At 42.9% G+C, this 21342-nt stretch overlaps 1 protein-coding gene across 1 annotated transcript in view; it reads right to left on the bottom strand.

The window, feature by feature from the left end:
- The window catches only part of ST6GALNAC3 (ST6 N-acetylgalactosaminide alpha-2,6-sialyltransferase 3), a 375554-nt gene that overhangs the window by 249547 nt on the left and 104665 nt on the right, over positions 1 to 21342 (bottom strand). The window contains exon 3 of the mRNA XM_038745609.1: positions 3662 to 4071. Within this exon, the coding sequence (XP_038601537.1) occupies positions 3662 to 4071 (410 nt within the window). The remainder of the gene's footprint in view (positions 1 to 3661; positions 4072 to 21342) is intronic.

Here is a 21342-nt window from a genome sequence, read left to right as displayed (position 1 = left end):
TGGTGCAGCTGGGCATCTTGAAATTAATCTTCTTTTCTTGCTTCCTACTTTTATAACCCCAAAATATGCCAATTTTATGTTCTCCTTTCACTAAAAGCAATCAATGGCACTTATTAAGACTTTACAGTTTGGCAGTGGGTGGATCATTTTACTGAAAAAAGTGTTCAGTCCATATATCACCATTTCTTAAAACCTCCAATGGCTGCCTATCCACTCTCACAGTAAACAGAATTGTACTAAAGGCTTAGGAAAGTACAGTGCACCAGAGTTGGTAGACATGATCCCTGCCCACAAGAAGGTTACAGTCTACATGAGGTTAAAGACATTAAAATAAATCACAGATTGGGGAGACAGTAGAGTAGAAAACCATTTACATAAGTTCTGTGGAGATGGGTGAGTATCAGAGTGCTTAATTATAATAATGTTGGTATTTTCTAAGCACTATGTGCCAAGCACTTTTCTAAGCTCTGGAGTACACACAAGATAATCAGGTTGCCCCACGTATGGCTCACAGTCTTCATCCCCATTTTACAGATGAGGTAACCGAGGCACAGAGAAGTGACTTGCCCAAGGTCACACAGCTGACAAGTGGCAGAGACGGGATTAGAACCCACGACTTCTGACTCCCAAGTCCAGGCTCTTGCCACTAAGCCACGCTCCTTCGGGCTTAAGGAAACAGGGCCAATTGTACGGTCTACAGAGAGGGGAAGACAAACAGGGTGGGGAAATGAGGGCTTAGTCAGGGAAGGCCACTTGAAGGAGAGGCGATTTTCAGAGGGTTTTGAAAGTTCGGAGAGTGGCTGACTGCCGGATATGAAAGAAGAGGGAATTCCCATCTTGAGGGAGGCTGTGGACAAGGGGTCAGTAGCAGGATAGATTCCATCAAAGTACAACGAGTATGGTGCCATTAGAGGAGCGAGTGTGCCAACTGGATTGTAGCAGGTCAGAGAGGTAATCATCATCATCATCATCAATCGTATTTATTGAGCGCTTACTGTGTGCAGAGCACTGTACTAAGCGCTTGGGAAGTACAAATTGGCAACATATAGAGACAGTCCCTACCCAACAGTGGGCTCACAGTCTAAAAGGGGGAGACAAAACCAAACATACTAACAAAATAAAATAGAATAGATATGTACAAGTAAAATAGAGTAATAAATATGTACAAACATATATACATATACACAGGTGCTGTGGGGAAGGGAAGGAGGTAAGATGGGGGGATGGAGAGGGGGACGAGGGGGAGAGGAAGGAAGGGGCTCAGTCTGGGAAGGCCTCCTGGAGGAGGTAATAATTGTCTTAAAGCTGACGGTAAGAAGTTTCTGTTTGATGTGGAGGTAGAAGCAGCATGGCATATTGGACAGTGCACAGGCCTGCGAGTCTGAAGGTCATGAGTTCTAATGCCGGCTCCACCTCTTGTCTGCTGTGTGACCTTGGGCAAGTCTCTTTACTTCTCTGGGCCTCAGTGACCTCATCTGTAAAATGGGGATTGAGACTGTGAGCCCCACAAGAGGCAGGGACTGCATCCAAGCTGATTTGCTTGTATCCACCCCAGTGCTTAGTACAGTGCTTGGCACACAGAAGCGCTTAACAAATGCCACAATTATTATTAGGTGGATGGGCAATGATTGGAGGTTTTTAAGGAGTGGGGAGGTATGGGAATGAACATCCTTTTTCAGAAAAATGATCCACCCACTTTCAAACACCCTCAAATCTTAAACTAATTTCTCATTTCCAAGAGTCAAGTTGAGAAGAGCATCCATGCACAGCAATTTACCTTTTTCTCCAACTTTTGTCTAGGATACCGCACCCTCCCCAATCACTAGCCTTGCAATCGGTGGTATTTTGTATTGTTCTTCTAGCAGATTTCAGATCATTTTTTTCTGACTTCCGGATCCTTATCTCAAAGAATGCCTCTACCATCTAATCACCATGTTTTGAGGGATCCTCTCTGGTGGTGTTTTTCTTCTTTTCGATTTGATTTCCATTTTACAAACCAATCAATCAATCAATGGCATTTATTGACCATTTACTATGGGAAGAGTACTATACTAAGTTCTTCTAGACTGTGAGCCTGCTGTTGGGTAGGGACCGTCTCTATATGTTGCCAGCTTGTACTTCCCAAGCGCTTAGTACAGTGCTCTGCACACAGTAAGCGCTCAATAAATACAATCGAATGAATGAATGAATGCTTGGGAGAAACCAGGAAGCAAATTGTCATGGTTTTGATAGACCAACTCTCCACTCCTTTTTTCTCTTTGAGTCATTTTCTTGAACAGCCAGTACCCTCTCCTTTAACAATGGAAACCAACATCTTCATCTTCTGAGGCAGAGAGTTGTTGGAACCAGACCTTTGGCTCTGTCCTCTTTAATGGGGACGAACACATTTTTGATTTTCAAAAAATAATCAATAATAAGTTAAACCAACGTACAAATCAATGGGAAAGCAGCCTGGCAATTGAACTTTTAAAATGATCGCCGACGCTAGGAATTGCACCCAGGGACGAATAAGAGGCAAGCCAAACATATTAGCAGGGCAGTTAAGAAAGGTTACAGCTTGACTAAAATTGTGCAGTTAAATTAATTTGGGGGGAACCAGAGTGCAATATCAGAATTAGAGCCAAAGACTGATTTATCCATGGAAATGTGCAGATAAGTGGAAGCCACACACACAATCTGTTGGTTTCAATAACCTCCCTTTCTTGCTCTTTCCAAGAGCAGTCCCTGAGAGGAAAATGAGCAGATTTGATTTTCTTCTGATTTCCTCTTGGCCTGTCCATCATATCCATCTAAGGCACTACTGAGCAGTAAAGAGCCCAGAAAGACCATGATGGGATTGAAGAGAAATAGCAAGAGGCATCAGCAAACCCTAAGCCTGCCTCTGGACCACTTGAGGACTAGTAATATTTCCAGAATACTGCTTCCCTCCCAAACCCACCTGGGCTGGATGTTGAACAGAGCGAGCCTCATTCCAGTCAGTTGTTTGGCTTAAATGTTAGAAACTCAGCAATACTGATCGTCATGCTCACACAGCTCATTTGCAGGCAAACAGAGAGAGAGCTGGGTGTCCTTACTGAAGAATCAATAAGCTGTTCTGCCTGTGGCCTTGAATAAAGTCGCACTAAGTCTCTCAAAAAAGGTTGGGGCGATGTGTCATCCTCAAGATGCACAACATTTTGGTGAGCTCGTTGTTGGGTAGGGATTGTCTCCGTTGTACATTGTGTGCATTCCAAGCACTTAGTACAGTGCTCTGCACAAAGTAAGAGCTCAATAAATACGACTGAATGAAAGCCTTGGAATGCTGTTTTGCGGGCTCTCCACTCCAAAGAAAATTCCAATCTGATCAATAGGAACTGAGCTGAGAAAAGCAGCTTGAGAAAACGTCTCAGGAATGGAGCCAGTGTTCTTTGGGCCTTGGGCCCATCAAAACGGAGAGGACAGAAGGTAGTATAGGTGAGGAAAGTGGAGCTGAGCTGCTGGCTCATTAAGGATTCATAACAGTCCAAAATCTAGAGCAATCAATTAACAAAGTAACCTGATGCTCATTTGGAGTCTGGCACACTCAAGAAGACCTTCCTTCTACATCATTTTAGTAGGCAAACACCACATACACACAAACACACCCTCCCCCACTCCCCCACAGCTAGGACTTTACACTTACCGGTCTTTTCCAGTCTCCTTCTTGAAAACTGCGTCACAGTAACTCATGCGCTTCTCAGTTGTCACGTAAATCTTGGCACTGGGGTAAACATCCATAGCTTTCCTCAGCATGTTGTACACAATGCCGTGGCCATCTTTCCGCATGTTCCGGAAAGGGCCCCAGATGACGTAGATCGTGCTGTTGGCATCCTTGAAAAAGTAATCTGGGTTCTTCAGCAGCAGGGGAACACTGGTGTGGGATACCACCCTTATCATCGTCCTCCGCCCCACGTCCTCTTCATAGCCCCTTGTGGGAGCATTGTTCATCCTCCAGATGCAGGATGATCGGTCAATTTCAGCTCCCACCTTCTGGCCGGCCATTTGACCGGAATTTGAAACAATGGCACACAGATCACAGGCCAGCTGCAAAGGCTAGAAAAAGCAGAGGGGGAGGAACAGAGGGAGAGACAGGTAGGAGAGGAGAGAAAGAAGAGACGTACAGTGGGAAAGAAAGAAAGAGGACACACAATATTAATGAGAAGCCTTCATACTGTTGTCCTTGCAGGAGGAAGGTTAATGTTTGGAGTTAATTAGTGTAATCGCAATATTGAAAATTATGGAATTTGTCAATGAATCGATTAATGGTATTTATTGAGACTTACTCTGTGCAGAACATTGAACTAAATGCTTGACATCATTAGTAGACACTATAACACACCACCAATCAATCAATGGTATTTACTGAGCTCTCACTGTGTGCGCTGGAGCTTCAGAGAATAATAATGATGGTATTTTTCAAGGGCTTACTATGTGCCAAGCACTGTTCTAAGCACTGGGGTAGATACAAGGTAATCAGGTTGCCCCATGCGGGGCTCATAGTCTTAATCCCCATTTTACAGATGAGGTAACTGAAGGTCTTCCCTTTCTAGACTGTGAGCCCACTGTTGGTAGGGACCGTCTCTATATGTTGCCGATTTGTACTTCCCAAGTGCTTAGTACAGTGCTCTGCGCACAGTAAGGGCTCAATAAATACGATTAATGAATGAATGAATGAATATCCACCCCAGCGCTGAGTACAGTGCCTGATACCTAGTAATCAATCAATCAATCGTATTTATTGAGCGCTTACTGTATGCAGAGCACTATACTAAGCACTTGGAAAGTACAAGTTGGCAACATATAGAGACAGTCCCTACCCAACAGTGGGCTTACAGTCTAAAAGGGGGAGACAGAGAACAAAACCAAACATACTAACTAAATAAAATAAACAGAATAGATATGTACAAGTAAAATAAATCAATAAATAAGTAGAGTAATAAGTAGTAAGTTGTACTACTAATAAGTACTAATAAGTAGTAAGTGCTTAACAAATACCATAATTATTATTATTACTATGTTTCTGGAAAATATATTCCTATTACTCAGAAAGCTACTTTAGGGTGCTCATCTGGTTGGGTCTCTACCCAAGTAATCACCAGACATTGTAAAAAAGCATTTTCAACATTTCTATTTTCCCCAAGTCTTTTCTAGCTAAATGGGAAATAATCATTTGTTTTCCACTCTAAGCGCTGCCTTTTCAATCAAAAATTTAATCTTGATTGAAATGAGAAACCATATAAATAATAGTGGAATGATTTGTCCTCTTTAACGAGATTGGTGGCTTTGAAACTGAAAGTCACAAAGTGCAAATGAAACCAGCCATCGACGGCACATTTTACTTATGTATATGGCTGACTAGTTCCACAGCAGGTGATAGAAATTAAAACAGTTTATGAAAGGATAAACTGTCTCTTTAAAAGCCAGATGTTTTGAATATGCCAAAGTTTGATAATAGATGCTGGAGAAGCAATGTGGGCTAGTGGAAAAAGCAAGGGCCTGGGCTTCAGAAAGGCCTGGGTTCTAATCCCAGCTCTGCCACTTGTATATTGTGTGATCTTTGGCAAATCACGTAACTTCTCTGAGACTCAGTTACCTAACTTATAAAATGGGGATTAAGACTCTGAGCCCCACATGGGGCAACCTGATTACCTTGTATCTACCCCAGTGCTTAGAACAGTGCTTGGCACATAGTAAGCCCTTGAAAAATACCATCATTATTATTCTCCGAAGCTCCACCGCACACAGTGAGAGCTCAGTAAATACCATTGATTGACTGATTGGTGGTGTGTTATAGTGTCTACTAATGGTGTCAAGCATTTAGTTCAGTGTTCTGCTCAGAGTAAGTCCTCAATAAATACCATTAATCGATTCATTGACAAATTCCACAATTTCCAATATTGCGATTACACCAATTAACTCCAAACATTAACCTTCCTCCTGCAAGGACAACAGTATGAAGGCTTCTCATTAATATTGTGTGTCCTCTTTCTCTCTTTCCCACTTCCCTGATTGGGTTGTATCTACCCCAGTGCTTAGTACAGTGCTTAAAAAATACCATTAAAAATAAAAGATGTTATAGGAAAATTGTGTGCTGATCCCTTTAATGAACACGTTGCGGTGCAAATTTCATTTGCAGGCACATTCTTGACAGCCAAGGAATGTCCTCGTTACCAATGCTGATGAGAGAAGCTAGGCAGGGCAATCTGGGAGGATTGTGTTAAATGTTTTTGGGTTTTTTATGGTATTTGTTAAGCACTTACTATGTGCCAGTCACTGTTCTAAGCACTGGGATAGGTACAGTTAGCTTGGACACAGTCTGTGTCCCTCATGGAATTCACAGTCTTAATCCCCATTTTACAGATGAGGTAACTGACGCATAGAGAAGTGACTTGATCAAGGTCACACGGCAGACAACTGGAAGAGGCAGAATTAGAACCCAGGTCCTCTACCTCCCAGGCCCTGTGCTGTTTCTATTAGACCATTCTTCCCAGTTGGCATTGATTATTTTCCACCTTTGTTGTATGTCTGTGAAGGAGACAGCATGGCGTAGAGGACAGAGCACTAGCCTGGGAATCAAAAGGTCATGGGTTCTAATCTCGGCTCCACCACTCGTATGCTGTGTGTCCTTGGGCAAGCCACTTCACTTTTCTTTGCCTCAGTTGCCTCATCTGTAAATTGAGGGTTAAGACTGTGAGCCCCATGCAGGACAGGGACTGTGTCCAACCAATTTCCTTGTATCCACCCAAGTGCTTAGTACAGTGCCTGGAACATAGTAAGCACTTATCAAATACCACAATTATAATTGTTATTATTAAATAAGTAGCATCTTCCACATGTAAGTTTCAGAAGCCCACACTGCTCTACGGACCCACTAACATCCCTCCTACGCTATTCATGGTAATAACCAGGGTTGTAACAGAAGAAGAAGGGAGGTGCTGAGGGGTGAGGGACTGGCTGAAGCTAATTAGTAATAGAGCCTTCATTAACACTGTCTCATTCTTACTCTGAATTTAACTCCAATTGCCCTGTTGACCAATCAGATGCCTATTATCAGTCTTAGGACAAAAACTACTCAGCCTTCATTGATATCTTCTAGCCACTGTGAAGAGAGATTTTAAGAGGAATTCATATTAAGTCAGTCAATCATACTTATTGAGCCCTTCCTGTCTTCAGAGCACTGTACTAAGTGCTTGGGAGTTACAGAAGACTATAACAGGCACAATCCGTGCCCACAATGAGTTTACAGTCTAGAGGGGAAGAAGGACATTAATATAAATAAATAAATTGCAGATAAGTATGGAACTGTTGTGGGGCTAGAAGGGGGTGATCATAAAGGGAGCAAGTCAGGGTAACACAGAAGGGACTTGAAGAAAATGAAAAGAGTGCTTAGTCAAGGAAGGCCTCTTGGAGGAGATGTGCCTTCAATAAGGCTTTGATGGGGGGCGGGGGGGGAGAGAAATAATTACTTCATCTCAATTTCTTCTCCCCTCACTCCACCAGTGTGGCACAGGCTGTACTGTATACACAAAGGACACAGACTTTGCCCTCTCAGAGTTTACAATCTTGTGAGATGAAGGAAAGGAAATACTGATTCTTTAATAAGGGTTGGTTCCCAGATTGCTATGAGCATAGAAAGAACGCTCGCTTATTTCCACTGTCCAAAATCCACATTTAGCTCTACGCACACTGACTGGTATGTGGATTTTGCATTGACTGGCATAATGCTATATTTCCAGACACAGCATTGAAAGAAGCACTTCTGGATTGGCAGTTACATTACAGTCGAGGTACTGTTCCAAGAAATTGCCACATAATTCAATAAAATGCATTTGTCTGATGTATCATCCATGATTAAAAAAGCAAACAAACCTCACATTTATGCTAATCTGCAAAGTGCAATAATTTGCATTCGATATTCCAGTCATTAGTGGGAATTAGCATGGCTCTACTGTAATGTGGTTTAATTTAACTAATAAGAAACAGTATCCCAGTTTCACTTGACAATTGCAACCTTGGCAAGCAATCAATTAAGACATCACAATCTGTTCTATGACAACAGATTGTGATGCCACAGCTGTGCAAATTATGAGGTCAGCAGCTGACAGACAACTTGAGGGCAAACAGTAGTAATAACAAGCTCCTGTTTGTGTGACAAATATTTGATAGCACTGAACATTGCAAATGGAGTGGTGTTCTTGGGTTTCCTTTTGGGGGAAAGATGATCCTTCCCTTGTTGTCTTCCTTTCATGTGATGTTGGAAATGCTGGACTGTGACTATAACCCTGATGACAATCTGGAGACAATTCTGATTTTTGTTTCTTTTTTTTTTTTTTTAAATGGAATTTGTTAAGAGCTTACTATGTGCCAGGCACTGTATTAAGTACTGCGGTAGATTCAAGTGAATCATGTGCCATGTGGGACTCACAGTCTTAATTCCCATTTTACAGATGAGGTAACTGAGGCACAGGGAAGTGATTTGCCTGAGGTTACACAACAGATGAGTGGCAGAGTGAGGATTATGAACCCCAGTCCTTCTGATTTCCAATCTATCCACTAGGCCATGCTACTTCTTCTGGAGAGAATTATAATAATAATAATAATAATAATGGCATTTATTAAGCTCTTACTATGTGCAAAGCACTGTTCTAAGCACTGGGGGGTTACAAGGTGATCAGGTTGTCCCACGCGGGGCTCACAGTCAACCCCCATTTTACAGATGAGGGAAGTTAAGGCCCAGAGAAGTTAAGTGACTTGCCCAAGGTCACACAGCTGACAATTGACAGAGCCAGGATTTGAACCCACGACCAATGCTAGCAGCAGTACTAGTAGTAGTAATAGTATCAGTAGTAGTAGGAGTAGTGTTCAATCAGTGGTATTTATTGAGTGCTTAAGTGTAGAGTACTGTTACTAAGTACATGAGAGAGTACAGTACAACAGAGTTATAGACACATTCCCTGCCCACCAGGAACTTATAGTAAGATATAGAAGATATAGATATGGTACATTTCTATATCTATAAGATATAGAAATAAGAAAAGTAGCTTTATGAGCACACCTGGGTCTTGCCTTGTCTTATGCCGTCGAGTCGTTTCTGACCCATAGCAATGCCATGGACACATCTCTCCCAGAACACACGGCTCTCCATCTGCAATCGTTCTGGTAGTGGATCCACAGAGTTTACTTAATAAAAATATGGAAATGGTTTACCACTGCCTCCTTCCGCTCAGTAAACTTGAGTCTGCGCCCTCGACTCTCTCCTGTGTCGCTGCTGCCCAGGACAGGTGAGTTTTGACTTGTAGCAGATAGCCTTCCACTCACTAGCCACTGGCCAAGCTAGGAATGGAGTGGGTATGCTCCCTCCCGTAAACAAGACTGGTAGAGTACTGGAAACTCTCCAAGTGCGACCCTGAGAGGGGCCCTCCTACTTAGCCCACCTTAATCTACCCACTACAATCTGGCACAAACTTTGATCCACTACTGTCAGGCTACTTCCTCACTCTCATCTATCTCAACATTGACCTCTTGCTCAGCGTGGCTCAGTGGAAAGAGCCCGGGCTTTGGAGTCAGAGGTCATGGGATCAAATCCCGGCTCTGCTAATTGTAAGCTGTGTGACTTAGGGCAAGTCACTTAACTTCCCTGTGCCTCAGTTACCTCATCTGTAAAATGGGGATTAAGACTGTGAGCCCCCCATGGGACAACCTGATCACCTTGTAACCTCCCCAGAGCTTAGAACAGTGCTTTGCACATAGTAAGCGCTTAATAAATGCCATTATTATTACTATTGTTATGTTACTCCCCTTCTCAAAAATCTCCAGTGGCTGCCTGTCAACCTCTATGAATCAAGCAAAAACTCCTCACTCTCGGCTTCAAGGCTCTCCTTCACCTCGCCCCCTCCTACCTCACCTTCTTTCTCTCCTTCTACAGCCCAGCCCCATGTGGGACAGGGACTGTGTCCAAACTGATTACCTTGTATCTACCTCAGAGCTTAGAACAGTGCCTGGCACATAATAAACACTTAACAAGTACCATAAAAAAGAATAATTTGGGTCTTTTATAAGTTGACAAATGTGAGCAGTGAAGATCATGAAGATCATGGGCTAGTGCTTTTTGAGCCATGGCCATAAGGCAAAGCAAGGGCACTATGTTCTGGCCACTTCAGTCATAAATTACACAGGAGGCACTTTGCAATGTGATGCGCCCCAGGCCACCTATTTACTCAATCCTCGTGCTCAATGCCTCAGTAAGAGGATGACTAACTGACAATAATAATAATGTTGGTATTTGCTAAGCGCTTACTATGTGCAAAGCACTGTTCTAAGCACTGGGGTAGATACAAGTTAATCAGGTTATCCCATGAGGGGCTCACAGTCTTCAACCCCATTTTACAGATGAGGGAACTGAAGCCCACAGAAGTGAAGTGACTTGCCCAAAGTCACACAGCTCACAAGTGGCGGAGCCGGGATTTGAACCCATGGCCTCTGACTTCAAAGCCTGTGGTCTTTCCACTGAGCCACGCTGCTTCCCAAGAGACAAGAGAGAGTGTAAAAAGGGTTGAACAAATCCCTAGTCAGCCAATAGACAATTCCCCAACAGAGGGAAGATGGCTCTCCCACTCATCTGCTGTATGACCTTGGGCAGGTCACTGGACTTCTCTGTGTCTCAGTTACCTCTTCTGTAAAATGGAGATTAAGACTGTGAACCCCACGTGAGACAGGGATTGTGTCCAACTAGATTACCTGGTAGCTATCCCTGCACTTAGTACAGTGCCTGGCACATAGTAAGCACTTAACAAATACCATAAAAAAATGGCAACCCATCATGTTCCCACTGGTCTGATCTCGGGGTGCATTCCCATCAATCAATCGTAATTATTGAGTGCTTGCTGTATGTAGAGCAGTGTACTAAGCACTTGGGAGAGTACAATATAACAGAGCTCGTAGACACGTTCCCTGCCCACAAGGAGCTTTCAGGCTAGAAGGGGAGACAGACATTAGAATAAATTAAGGATACGTACATAAGTGCCGTGAGGCTGAGGGTGGGGTGCATATAGGACACAAATCCAAATGCAAGGGTGATGCAGAAAGCAGAGGGAGTAAGAGGAAATGAGAGCTTAATCAGGGAAGGCCTCTAGGAGGAAAAGGGATTTTAATTTGATGGTAGGGAGAGTGATGGGGAGAGGGAGAGAGTTCCAGGTCAGAGATACCATGGGAATAAGGGGTCAGTGGCAAGAAAGACGAGCTCGAGTTGCAGCAAGTAGGATGGCCTTAGAAGAGTGTGGGCTGCTGTCTGAGAGCAGCAAGGTGAGGTAGGAAGGGGCAAGGTGATTGAGTGGTAAGGAGTTTTAATTTGATTGGAAGTAGATGGGTTACAACCGGAGGTTCTTGAGGAGTGGGGAAAATCTATCAAGGCACCGTGTGGCTGCCATTTCCCTTGACAATGGCCCCATCCTGATCTCTCCACATGGCAGGAGAGGACCATGCAGTTACCCAAGGCATTTCATGATTATTAGAACACTGGGATTGTGACAGATGCTGTTGTGACTGTTGGACTCTGAATAATGCTGGTTGGCAGAGAACCATAAAACTATAACTCCTAAATGCTACATTATTACCACCAATTTTGGTTCTCGATTCTGAGGTCTCAGGACTGAGGCTCATCCATTATACCTGACAAGAGACTCCATTATCGGTGGCAGGAAAGAAGATAAAAAAGAGTCATAGAGCTGATAGACTGCCTTCAAGTTAATTGTCAGGACTCTCTGCTTGATGTAGAGAACATGTTAACATTGAAAGTTTGTGAGGAGTGGAGAGACGTGCAGAACAACATTTTAGAAAAATGATCCAGATGAGTAACGCATGCTTCTGTAATTTATTGTAATGACTGTCTCCCCTTGTAATCTGTAAGCTCTTTGTGGGCAGGGATCATATCTAATAACTCTGTTGTGTGGTTCATTCCCAAGGGCTTCATACAGTGCTCTGCAAAGTGTTAAATAAATACTACTCCTTGACTGGTGAGAGTGGAGGCTGGAGACTGAGACCAGTGAGCAGGCTCATACAGGGGCCTAGCTGGAGTATGCATAACATCTGGAATAAGCCGCTTGTCTGCGGTTTGACCTTGAGCAAGTCACTTAACTTGTTTGTACCTCAGTTACCTCATCCGTAAAATGAAGATTAAGACTATGTGGGAGAGGGACTGTGTACAACGTGATTAACTTGCATCTACCCAATGCTTAGTACAATGCCTGGAATATAGTAAAAACTTAACAAATACCATTGAAAAACACAAAAATGCAGCTGGTGGCCATGTGGATCTGTGAAATGCCATAGAGCAAAAATGACAGGAGTTAGCGACAGACTTTACGTGAATGTTGAATGAAAGGGAGAAGTTAAGGATAATGCCAATGCTGTAGGTTTCAGAGAGAAGGAGGATGGTAGCATCTTCATTTGTGATAAGAAGGTTAGGTGGGGGAAAGGATTTGGGAAGGAAGAAGAGCTCAGTTTTAGACCTTTTGAGGTTAAAGAGCTTAAGTCTTGGAGAAAAGAGAAGAAACAAGATTGTCCAGTTGATTTATCCAGGGCTCCACAGCTCCCAGGGAAAGCCTTGACAAAGAGCAACTTTCCCTCAAGTCCACCTCAGCACTCAGACCAGTGCTTGACACATGGTGAGTACTTTAAAAATACCATTAAAAATAGCAATGAGGAACGTTGAAAAATCCTAGATAGGAGCAGATTACTTGGCCTAAGAACAACCAAAGAGTTCTTTACCTTTAGCCCAAGTTGATCTTTCTTTTCCTAGCGAGGCATCCTTTGATCTTGACTTTCCTCATTAAAATGTATTGCTGCCACATTCTCATTTATGCTGTTGGATTTTGTGGCCTGCTTGGAAATCTATTCTCTACGTTTTCTACTTTAGAAGTTAAAGTGTTCTGCCTGAATGGTTACTTTCTCTTTCTAAACTAAGTCCCTTGATTTTCCAAGACCTTTGGTGAGATTTATCTTGTTCCACTTTACCAAACCCTTTCTTAATTTCAAATCCTCTTGGGCTTCTTGTAATCTCCTCTTTTTCAGGAAAAATAAGCTTAACTTTGATATCCTTTTCTTTGAAAGGGACATAAATTGATAGACTACAAATCTAAAATTTTGTTTGAGCTAATCAACATCGCTTCTAAAGCATAAGCAGCCTCGCAATGGAAAAAATCAACAAATACGAAACATTCATTCTTCTATTTAACGTGGGACTACCAGCTTTCTATCATAGTTTTTCCAACAACAGTTTTGAGTATTCATGTTTAATATTCTGTCTCCCCTTTTGGTTGCAAATTTATACACAGTTCTCCTATAATCATAATTACTATTAATATTATGGTAGCAATTAAGTGCTTGCTATATGCCAAGCACTGTTCTAAGCAGTAGGGTAGATATAACATAATTGGGCTGGACATAGTCACCCAGCAAGGAAGTGGCAGAACTGGGATTAGAACCCAGATCTTCTGACTCCCAAGCCCACGATCTTTCCACTAGGTCATGCTACTCCTACAACACGAGGATTGCAGTAAGGAAAATTCAAACTAGAGAACTTACCCATTCTAAAACATATGTGTGCACGAGGGATTTCTGCAACAACACAGCATGCTGAGCCCCCAAAGGTCATGTTGACTGAAGAACTTAATTCCTCTATTTCCCTAATCGTGCTCTAGCCGAAACACATATTGAAAACACATGTTACGACAGAACGGAATGCCTACAATTTCTAGTCATCTCAGCTGGCAATGACCGTGCATAAAATTACTTGTCATCTCAAGCCAGCTGTGCTCCCGTGGCACTCCAATTGCATTGTGAGTCTCACCATTACCATATTAATAGTTCATTAGTGTTACATAGGGAACTTCATTCTAACTATTTAAAGATCACTGTTACCATTAGTTCCCTGGGTAATGCTAATGAACTACTGATATAGTAACAGCACAAAGCCCAATGGGAGTGCTCAGTTCTCGTTACTTTAAACTGCAAACTTTCTGAAGTTACTAGTAACGGGACTTTCCTTATCATTTAAACACCAGGCTTAGAATGCTTTTTAGGTCAAAGGCATGAATTTTTGTCTATTGTGTCTAAAGCATGGAGTCCTTTAATTCCTTGGTTGTTCAATCAATCAGTGGTCATTTATTGAGCACATACTGTGTGTGGAACATTCCTTGAGCAAGTTGTCTACATCTGCCATCTCAAATTCCTCTCCTCCAATCTCTCCTTGACCCCCTCCAATCTGGCTTCCGTCCCCTTCACTCCACAGAAACCGCCCTCTCAAAGGTCACCAATTATCTTCTTCTTGCCAAATCCAATGACCTCCACTCCATCCTAATCCTGTTCGACCTCTCAGCTGCCTTAGACATTGCCAACCACCTGCTTCTACTTGAAAACTTACCCAGCCTTGGCTTCACTGACACTGTCCTCTCCTGCTTCTCCTCTTATTCCTCTGGCCACTCATTCTCGCTCTCCTTTGTGGGCTCCTCCTCTGCTTCCCACCGCCTCAGTGTGGGGTGTCCCTCAAGGTTCAGTTCTGGGCCCCCTTCTATTCTCCTTCTACAACCACTCCTTTGGAGAACTCATTCACTCCCATAGCTTCAGCTGCTACATCTATGCAGATGACACCCAAACCTACATCTTCAGCCCTGATCTCTCTCCCTCTCTGCAATTTCGCATTTCCTCCTGCCTTCAATTCATCTGTACTTGGACGTACTCCCATCACCTCAAGCCTAACACTTCCAAAATAGAACTCCTTAACTAATCTCATAAACCCTGTCACTCTAGATGGCACCACCATCCTTCCTGTCTCACTAAGTGCTTAGTACAGTGCTCTGCACACAGCAAGTGCTCAATAAATATGATTGAATGAATGAATGAGCCTGTAACCTTGGTGTTACCTTTGACTCATCTCTCTCATTCAACCCACATATTCAATCCAGCACTAAATCCTGTCAGTTCCACCTTCACAACCTCACTAAGACCCGCCTTCTCCTCTTGATCCAACTAAAACATTAACATAATCATTTATCCTTTCCTGTCTTGATTAATACATCAGCCTCCTTGCTAGCCTCCTGTCTCTCCTCACTCCAGTCCATATTTCACTCTGCTGTCTGGATCATTTTTCTACAGAAATGTAAAGGCATATTTCCTCACTCCTCAAGAAACTCCAAAGGTCACCCATCCACCTCTGCATCTAATAAAAACTCAACCACTTTGCTCCCTCCTACCTCACTCTCCTACTACAACACAGCCCTCACACTTCGCTCCTCTAATACTAATCTTCTCATTGTACCTTGATCTCCTTTATCTCAACACCAACCTCTTGTCTACATCCTGCCTCTGGCCTGGAATGCCCTCCCTCCTCATATCTGATGGATGATTACTCCCCTCTCCCTCTTCAAAGCCTTACTGAAGGCATCTCCTCCAAGAGGCCATCCCTGATTAAGCCTACCTTTCTTCTTCTCCCACTCCCTTCTGCATCACCCTGACTTGCTCCCTTTATTCTGCCCCCTCCCAACCCCACAAAACTTAAGCTCATATCTGTATTTATTCATTTATATTAACTTTGTTGATTTATATTAATAACTGTCTCCCCATCTAGACTGTAAACTCTCTGTGGGCAGGAATGTGTCCATTAATTGTTATATTGTACTCTCCCAAGAGCTTAGTACAGTGCTCTGCACACAGTAAGTGACTGAATGAATAAATGAATGAACTGTAAGAAGCCCTTACCAAGTGTGGCTACTTCTGAGAGGCTCTATGTCATTGACAAGAAGGGAACGTGCTATTGATTGTGTTGCACCAACCTCACACTCATTTACTTTTCATTTCCTTCTTGGATCTTGAATCCCCAACCTCGACATAATGCTCACTCCTCCCCTTCTCACCATCCTGGCCTTGATGCCCTTCATTTCACCTTCACCAAACAATGTTCCCACTGTAAAAAGTCCTTCTAAAAGCTACCTGCCCCGAAAGCAATCTCCAGTTAACCTTCCCATATTTCCAACATGTGATCTCCCCAGCTACCTCAGCAAACATCATCATTAATGGTATTTATTGAGTTCTTACTGCAGACAGAGCACTGTACTAAGCACTTGGGAGTATATAGTACTACAGAGCTGGTAAACATGTCCCCTACCCACAATGAGCTTACAGTCTAGTGGGCTCTTACTTTATGTGTGTATTTGTTATTGTTCAATTTACCCACTTGAAATTACCATTGGTCATCTCTCACACTCCATTTATTTATGGCACTTTGTTTTCCCCTATAAGTTGTAAACGCCAGGCTGAAACTCCCTCTTCCTTCATATCTGACAAAACACCAATCTCCCCATCTTCAAAGCCCTACTGAAATTACATCTTCTTCAGAAAGCCTTCCTGACTAACCTCTCATCTCCCCACCTATGCTCCCTCCTCTCTGTGTCATCTGTGCACTTGTGTGCAGACTCCCCAAGCGCTTAGTACAGTGCTCTGCACACAGTAAGCACTCAATAAATATGATTGAATGAACGAATGAACTCCCAATCACTTTGACACTCACCATGTCAGACACCCCACAGCACTTATACTCTATCACTTTCCCTATTTGCAGGGCATTCGAATGTTTTCCCAACAAAAATGCAAGTTCCTTGTGGGTAGGAACTGTGTCTATCAACTCTTTTGCACTCTCCCAACTGCTCTCCACACAGTAAGAGCTCAATAAACATCAATGATCGATTACACTTCCTTGGTCTGTGCCCCCGGAGTAATCCAGCACAGGGCCTGCACACAATGAGTAATCAATACCGTTGCAATAAAGATTGATTATCAATATCTTCTACTGTTTAGAATGGTTGCAAACAAACAAGCATGATGCAGAATTTCAAGTGTTTTGTCACAAGTTTCTATAAATTTTTTTATCATAGTGACCTTTATTGCAGTGTTTAAAATTAATATTTTAAAGGAAAAGTTTAGCTTCTGGGCTGGGGAGCAGATGATTTCCTACATCCTCCAGGAAGCATTCCCCAATGAATTCACCACACACAATCAATCGATGATACTTATTGAATGCTTCCTATGTGCAGAGCACCATACTAAGTGGCTATTGAATTAACCCAACAGCCACTCTTCACACTTACGTATTTTATTCTTCTCAGAACTGAGAGTTAGTGCCCAATGGACCTAATGCACTATACTAAGCACTTGGGAAAGTACAACACAGAGCAGCAGTATGTGCCAGTGGAAAGAGCATGGGCCTAAGGGTCAGAGAACCTGAGTTCCAAACCGAGGCTCGCCACTTGTCTGCTGTGTGACCTTGAGTGAAGTCACTTCACTTCTCTGTGCCTCCGTTATCTCATCTGTAAAATGAGGATTAAGACAGTGAGCCCCATGTGGGACATGGACGGTGTCCACCCTGATTTCATCCATATCCAAATCTGCCCTTTCTTCTTCATCCATACTGCTCGTCTTATGCCATCGAGTCGCCTCCGACCCATAGCGACACCACACAACTGTCCCCGAATGCCCCATCTCCATCTGCAATCATTCTGGTAGTGTAGCCACAGAGTTTTCTTGGTAAAAATAGGGAAGTGGTTTATCATTGCCTCCTTCTGCGCAGTAAACTTGAGTCTCCGCCCTCAACTCTCTCCCATGCTGCTGCTGCCCAGCTCAGGTGAGTTTTGACTTGTAGCAGATTGCCTTCCGCTTGCTCGCCACTGCCCAAACTAGGAATGGGTAGGCCTCTGCTTGACTCCCCCTCACTTAGTCAAGACAGGTAGAGTACTTACTGGAAACTCTCCAGGTGTCACCCTGAGAGGGATAGCCATACTGCTACCATTTCAATATCTCTCTCCTCCACTAAATTCTAACCTCCCCGAGGGCAAGGACATGTCTAATAATTCTATTTGTATGCTCTAAAGCTCATAGAACAGGCTCGGACATACAGTAGGTGCTCAATAAATACTCTTCATTGACTGACTGAGATTGGATCACTTGATTCTTCCCTGGTCAGACTGTTACAAATATATTGGATTGAATCTTCAACTCTCTAACCTGTGCCCTGCTAAACGTATTACACTTGCTGAACCAAAGTGATGTCTCACCCTCCTAATTCCCCGCAATACAAAAATCCTCATCTCATTTCTTCGTGGGCGAACCTGAAAAAATGCCTCATCTTTTCTGAATGATGTATTAGGACAATTGTGGAGCCCTCACATTTTAATCAGAAAGGAAAATGAAATATTTGACCTTTGCTTTTTCTGAATAAGCTTACAGACAATAGAACAGATAATTAAAAACTGTGAATTAAAACTTGCAAAACAGTATGGTTTTCTCCGCAAAGAGAAACGGCCATGTAAGAAAGGTCACTTGTCAACTAGTTCTAGTTATTAAATCTCGGCATTTATCACTAAAGTGGCTCTTCGGAAACGAAGGTCAAACTGTTAAATAATGAAACAGTTGGAATTAGAAAAGGTCACAAAACCTGAACTAAAATATGCCCAAAGCCACTAATTTCACCCTCTTGAAGAGGCGAAGCCTGTATACATCATGGGAATCATTCCCACAGCAGCATGGCTCAGTGGAAAGAGCACAGGCTTTGGAGTCAGAGGTTATGGGTTCAAATTTCGGCTCTGCCACTTGTCAGCTGTGTGACTTTGGGCAAGTCACTTTACTTCTCTGGGCCTCAGTTACCTCATCTATAAAATGGGGATTAAGTCTGTGAGCCCCCTGTGGGACAGCCTGATCACCTTGTAACCTCCCCAGTGCTCAAAACAGTACTTTGCACATAGTAAGTGCTTAATAAATGCCATCATTATTATCATTTCTTCTAGACTGTGAGCCCGTTGTTGGGTAGGGACCATCTCCATATGTTGCCAACTTGTACTTCCCAAGCACTTAGTACAGTACAGTACAGTAAGCGCTCAATAAGTACGATTGAATGAATTAATTATGTATATACCCGTAATTTATTTATTTATTTATATTAATATCTGTCTCCCCATCTAGACAATAAACTCATCGTGGGCAGGGAATGTGTCTGTTTATTATTATATTGTACTTTCCCAAGTGCTTAGTATGGTGCTTTGCACACAGTGAGTGCTCAATAAATACGATTGAATGAACGAATGAATGAGTATCGGCCCTCATTTCCACCCTAGTCCCACCCAAAAAGTGAATGGCTAGTTGGCAGATTGGCATCTGAAATGAAATTGCCTCACATCCAAATGATAATAATAATAATAATAATGACATTTATTAAGCGCTTACTATGTGCGAAGCACTGTTCTAAGCACTGGGGGCTTGGGGGGAGGGGAATACAAGGTGATCAGGTTGTTCCACGTTGGGCTCACAGTCTTAATCCCCATTTTACAGATGAGGTAACTAGCCACAGAGAAGTTCAGTGACTTGTCCAAAGTCACACAGCTGACAAGTGGAGGAGCCAGTATTAGAGCCCATGACCTCTGGCTCCAAAGCCCGTGCTCTTTCCACTGAGCCATGCTGCTTCTTAATGACAAAAAGCACGTCAATAAAATTGGGTTTAAATAGGACCAACAAATTCTGTAGCCCACTTACTATACTATGCCCTCCTCCCCCACACCAACACTTTAACTCTTAGTTTAGCTATGCCATCACATAAATGCAATTTTGAAATTCAGGGTCCAGACTTGTTTGCACATCCAATGCCCTGCAGGGCATTTAGGAACTAGCCCCACATGAACTTTCTACTTTTATGTTAAAACAGTCGAGATCTTTGCTTTTAATCACCCTGTCTGAGTGAATTTGAACAAAGCAGATTGAACAAAGCTCCAGAGAGGCCCTCCTCTCTTCACTGTCATTTACTCCTCCTCTCTTTATGAATGTCTTTAGGATTCTCATTTTAGAGGCTTCAGCGTGTTTAATGACACCACTGGGGAATAGATTCTTCTTCTATTCTTCTTGATGTTCTTTTGAGGACTTTCAAATGAAAGGTACAAAAGAGGCATTAACAATCTGGCATTGTTTTTATTGCTTTACAAAGAAAAAAATGTATTTTAATTTTTCCTGTGTTTCAGGAATGATTAAGCAAGCTGTTTTCATCTGCATGGAGTCACTTTCAGCAGACCTCTATCTGTGAGCAAAGGATTGAGGAGACCGTTCTAGAGGAAAATCAACACATTTCAGAAAAACAAGGCAGCAGTGTTTCTGTCTGTGTGTCCACAAACCAGAATCATCTACTTAATGCAGCTTCCAGAAGCAGGGACTATAAATCACCCATCTATAAGTCACATAAAAAGCGAGATTTCATGACACCAGGCTTGGCTGGCTCAGTCCTGCATTCATTTCTATGCTACAACATTTGCCTTAGTTCCCAGCTCATGGCATTAGACTGGAGCATAAAATTTAATGTGGAGATTCATAAAAACAGTAATGTTGGAAATTATTTCCATACACACAATGTAAAGGTATGTGTCTCGGTGGCCATGCTAAACTCCTTATTAAGCTGTTCCTCAGGGAAAAGAGTGGTGGGGTGTTCAGCATGACGTAGTGGATATAGAGCACAGGCCTGGGATTCAGAAAGTAATAGATTCTAATCCTGCCTCTGCCTCTTGTCTGCTATGCGACTTTGGGCAAGTCACTTCACTCCTCTGGCCTTCAGTTACCTCATCGGTAAAATGGGGATTGATTCTGTGGGCCCCACATGAGACATATCTATTCTATTTATTTTATTTTGTTAGTATGTTTGGTTTTGTTCTCTGTCTCCCCCTTTTAGACTGTGAGCCCACTGTTGGGTAGGGACTGTCTCTATATGTTGCCAATTTGTACTTCCCAAGCGCTTAGTACAGTGCTCTGCACATAGTAAGCGCTCAATAAATACGATTGATGATGATGATGATGATGATGAGAGTGTGACCTTCCAAAAGCGAAGAGTCTTTGCATGCAGGAAATTGTAAAGAAGGACCATTGCTACTCCATGACCTTGGTCCCATAGCCTTATAAAGGGGACCAGGCCTTAGCCTGGCTTAGAGTGTGAATGTTACCTCTAGACTAGAAACTCGTTATGGGTAGGGAACGTGTCTACTGACTCTGTTGTACTCTCCCAAGTGCTTAGTACAGTGCTCTGCACAGAGTACTAAACACCACTGATTGACACTGAGCACGAGACCCAAACACAGTATGGAGTCTGTTCTAGTATTTACCACAAAAGTTCGCCCCGCTACTTAGATTGTGAGCCCCACATGGAACTGGGACTGTGTCTGACCTGATTAACTTGCATCTAACCCAGCACTTCGAACAGGGCAAGTGCTTAACAAATGCAATAATCAAACTGATGGAAAGGGCAAACGG

The sequence above is a fragment of the Tachyglossus aculeatus genome, chromosome 4, assembly GCF_015852505.1.
Source record: "Tachyglossus aculeatus isolate mTacAcu1 chromosome 4, mTacAcu1.pri, whole genome shotgun sequence".
Taxonomy (NCBI): Eukaryota; Metazoa; Chordata; class Mammalia; order Monotremata; family Tachyglossidae; genus Tachyglossus; species Tachyglossus aculeatus.
Note: the sequence above shows the minus strand (reverse complement) of the source record. Positions and strands in the feature narration are given on the sequence as shown.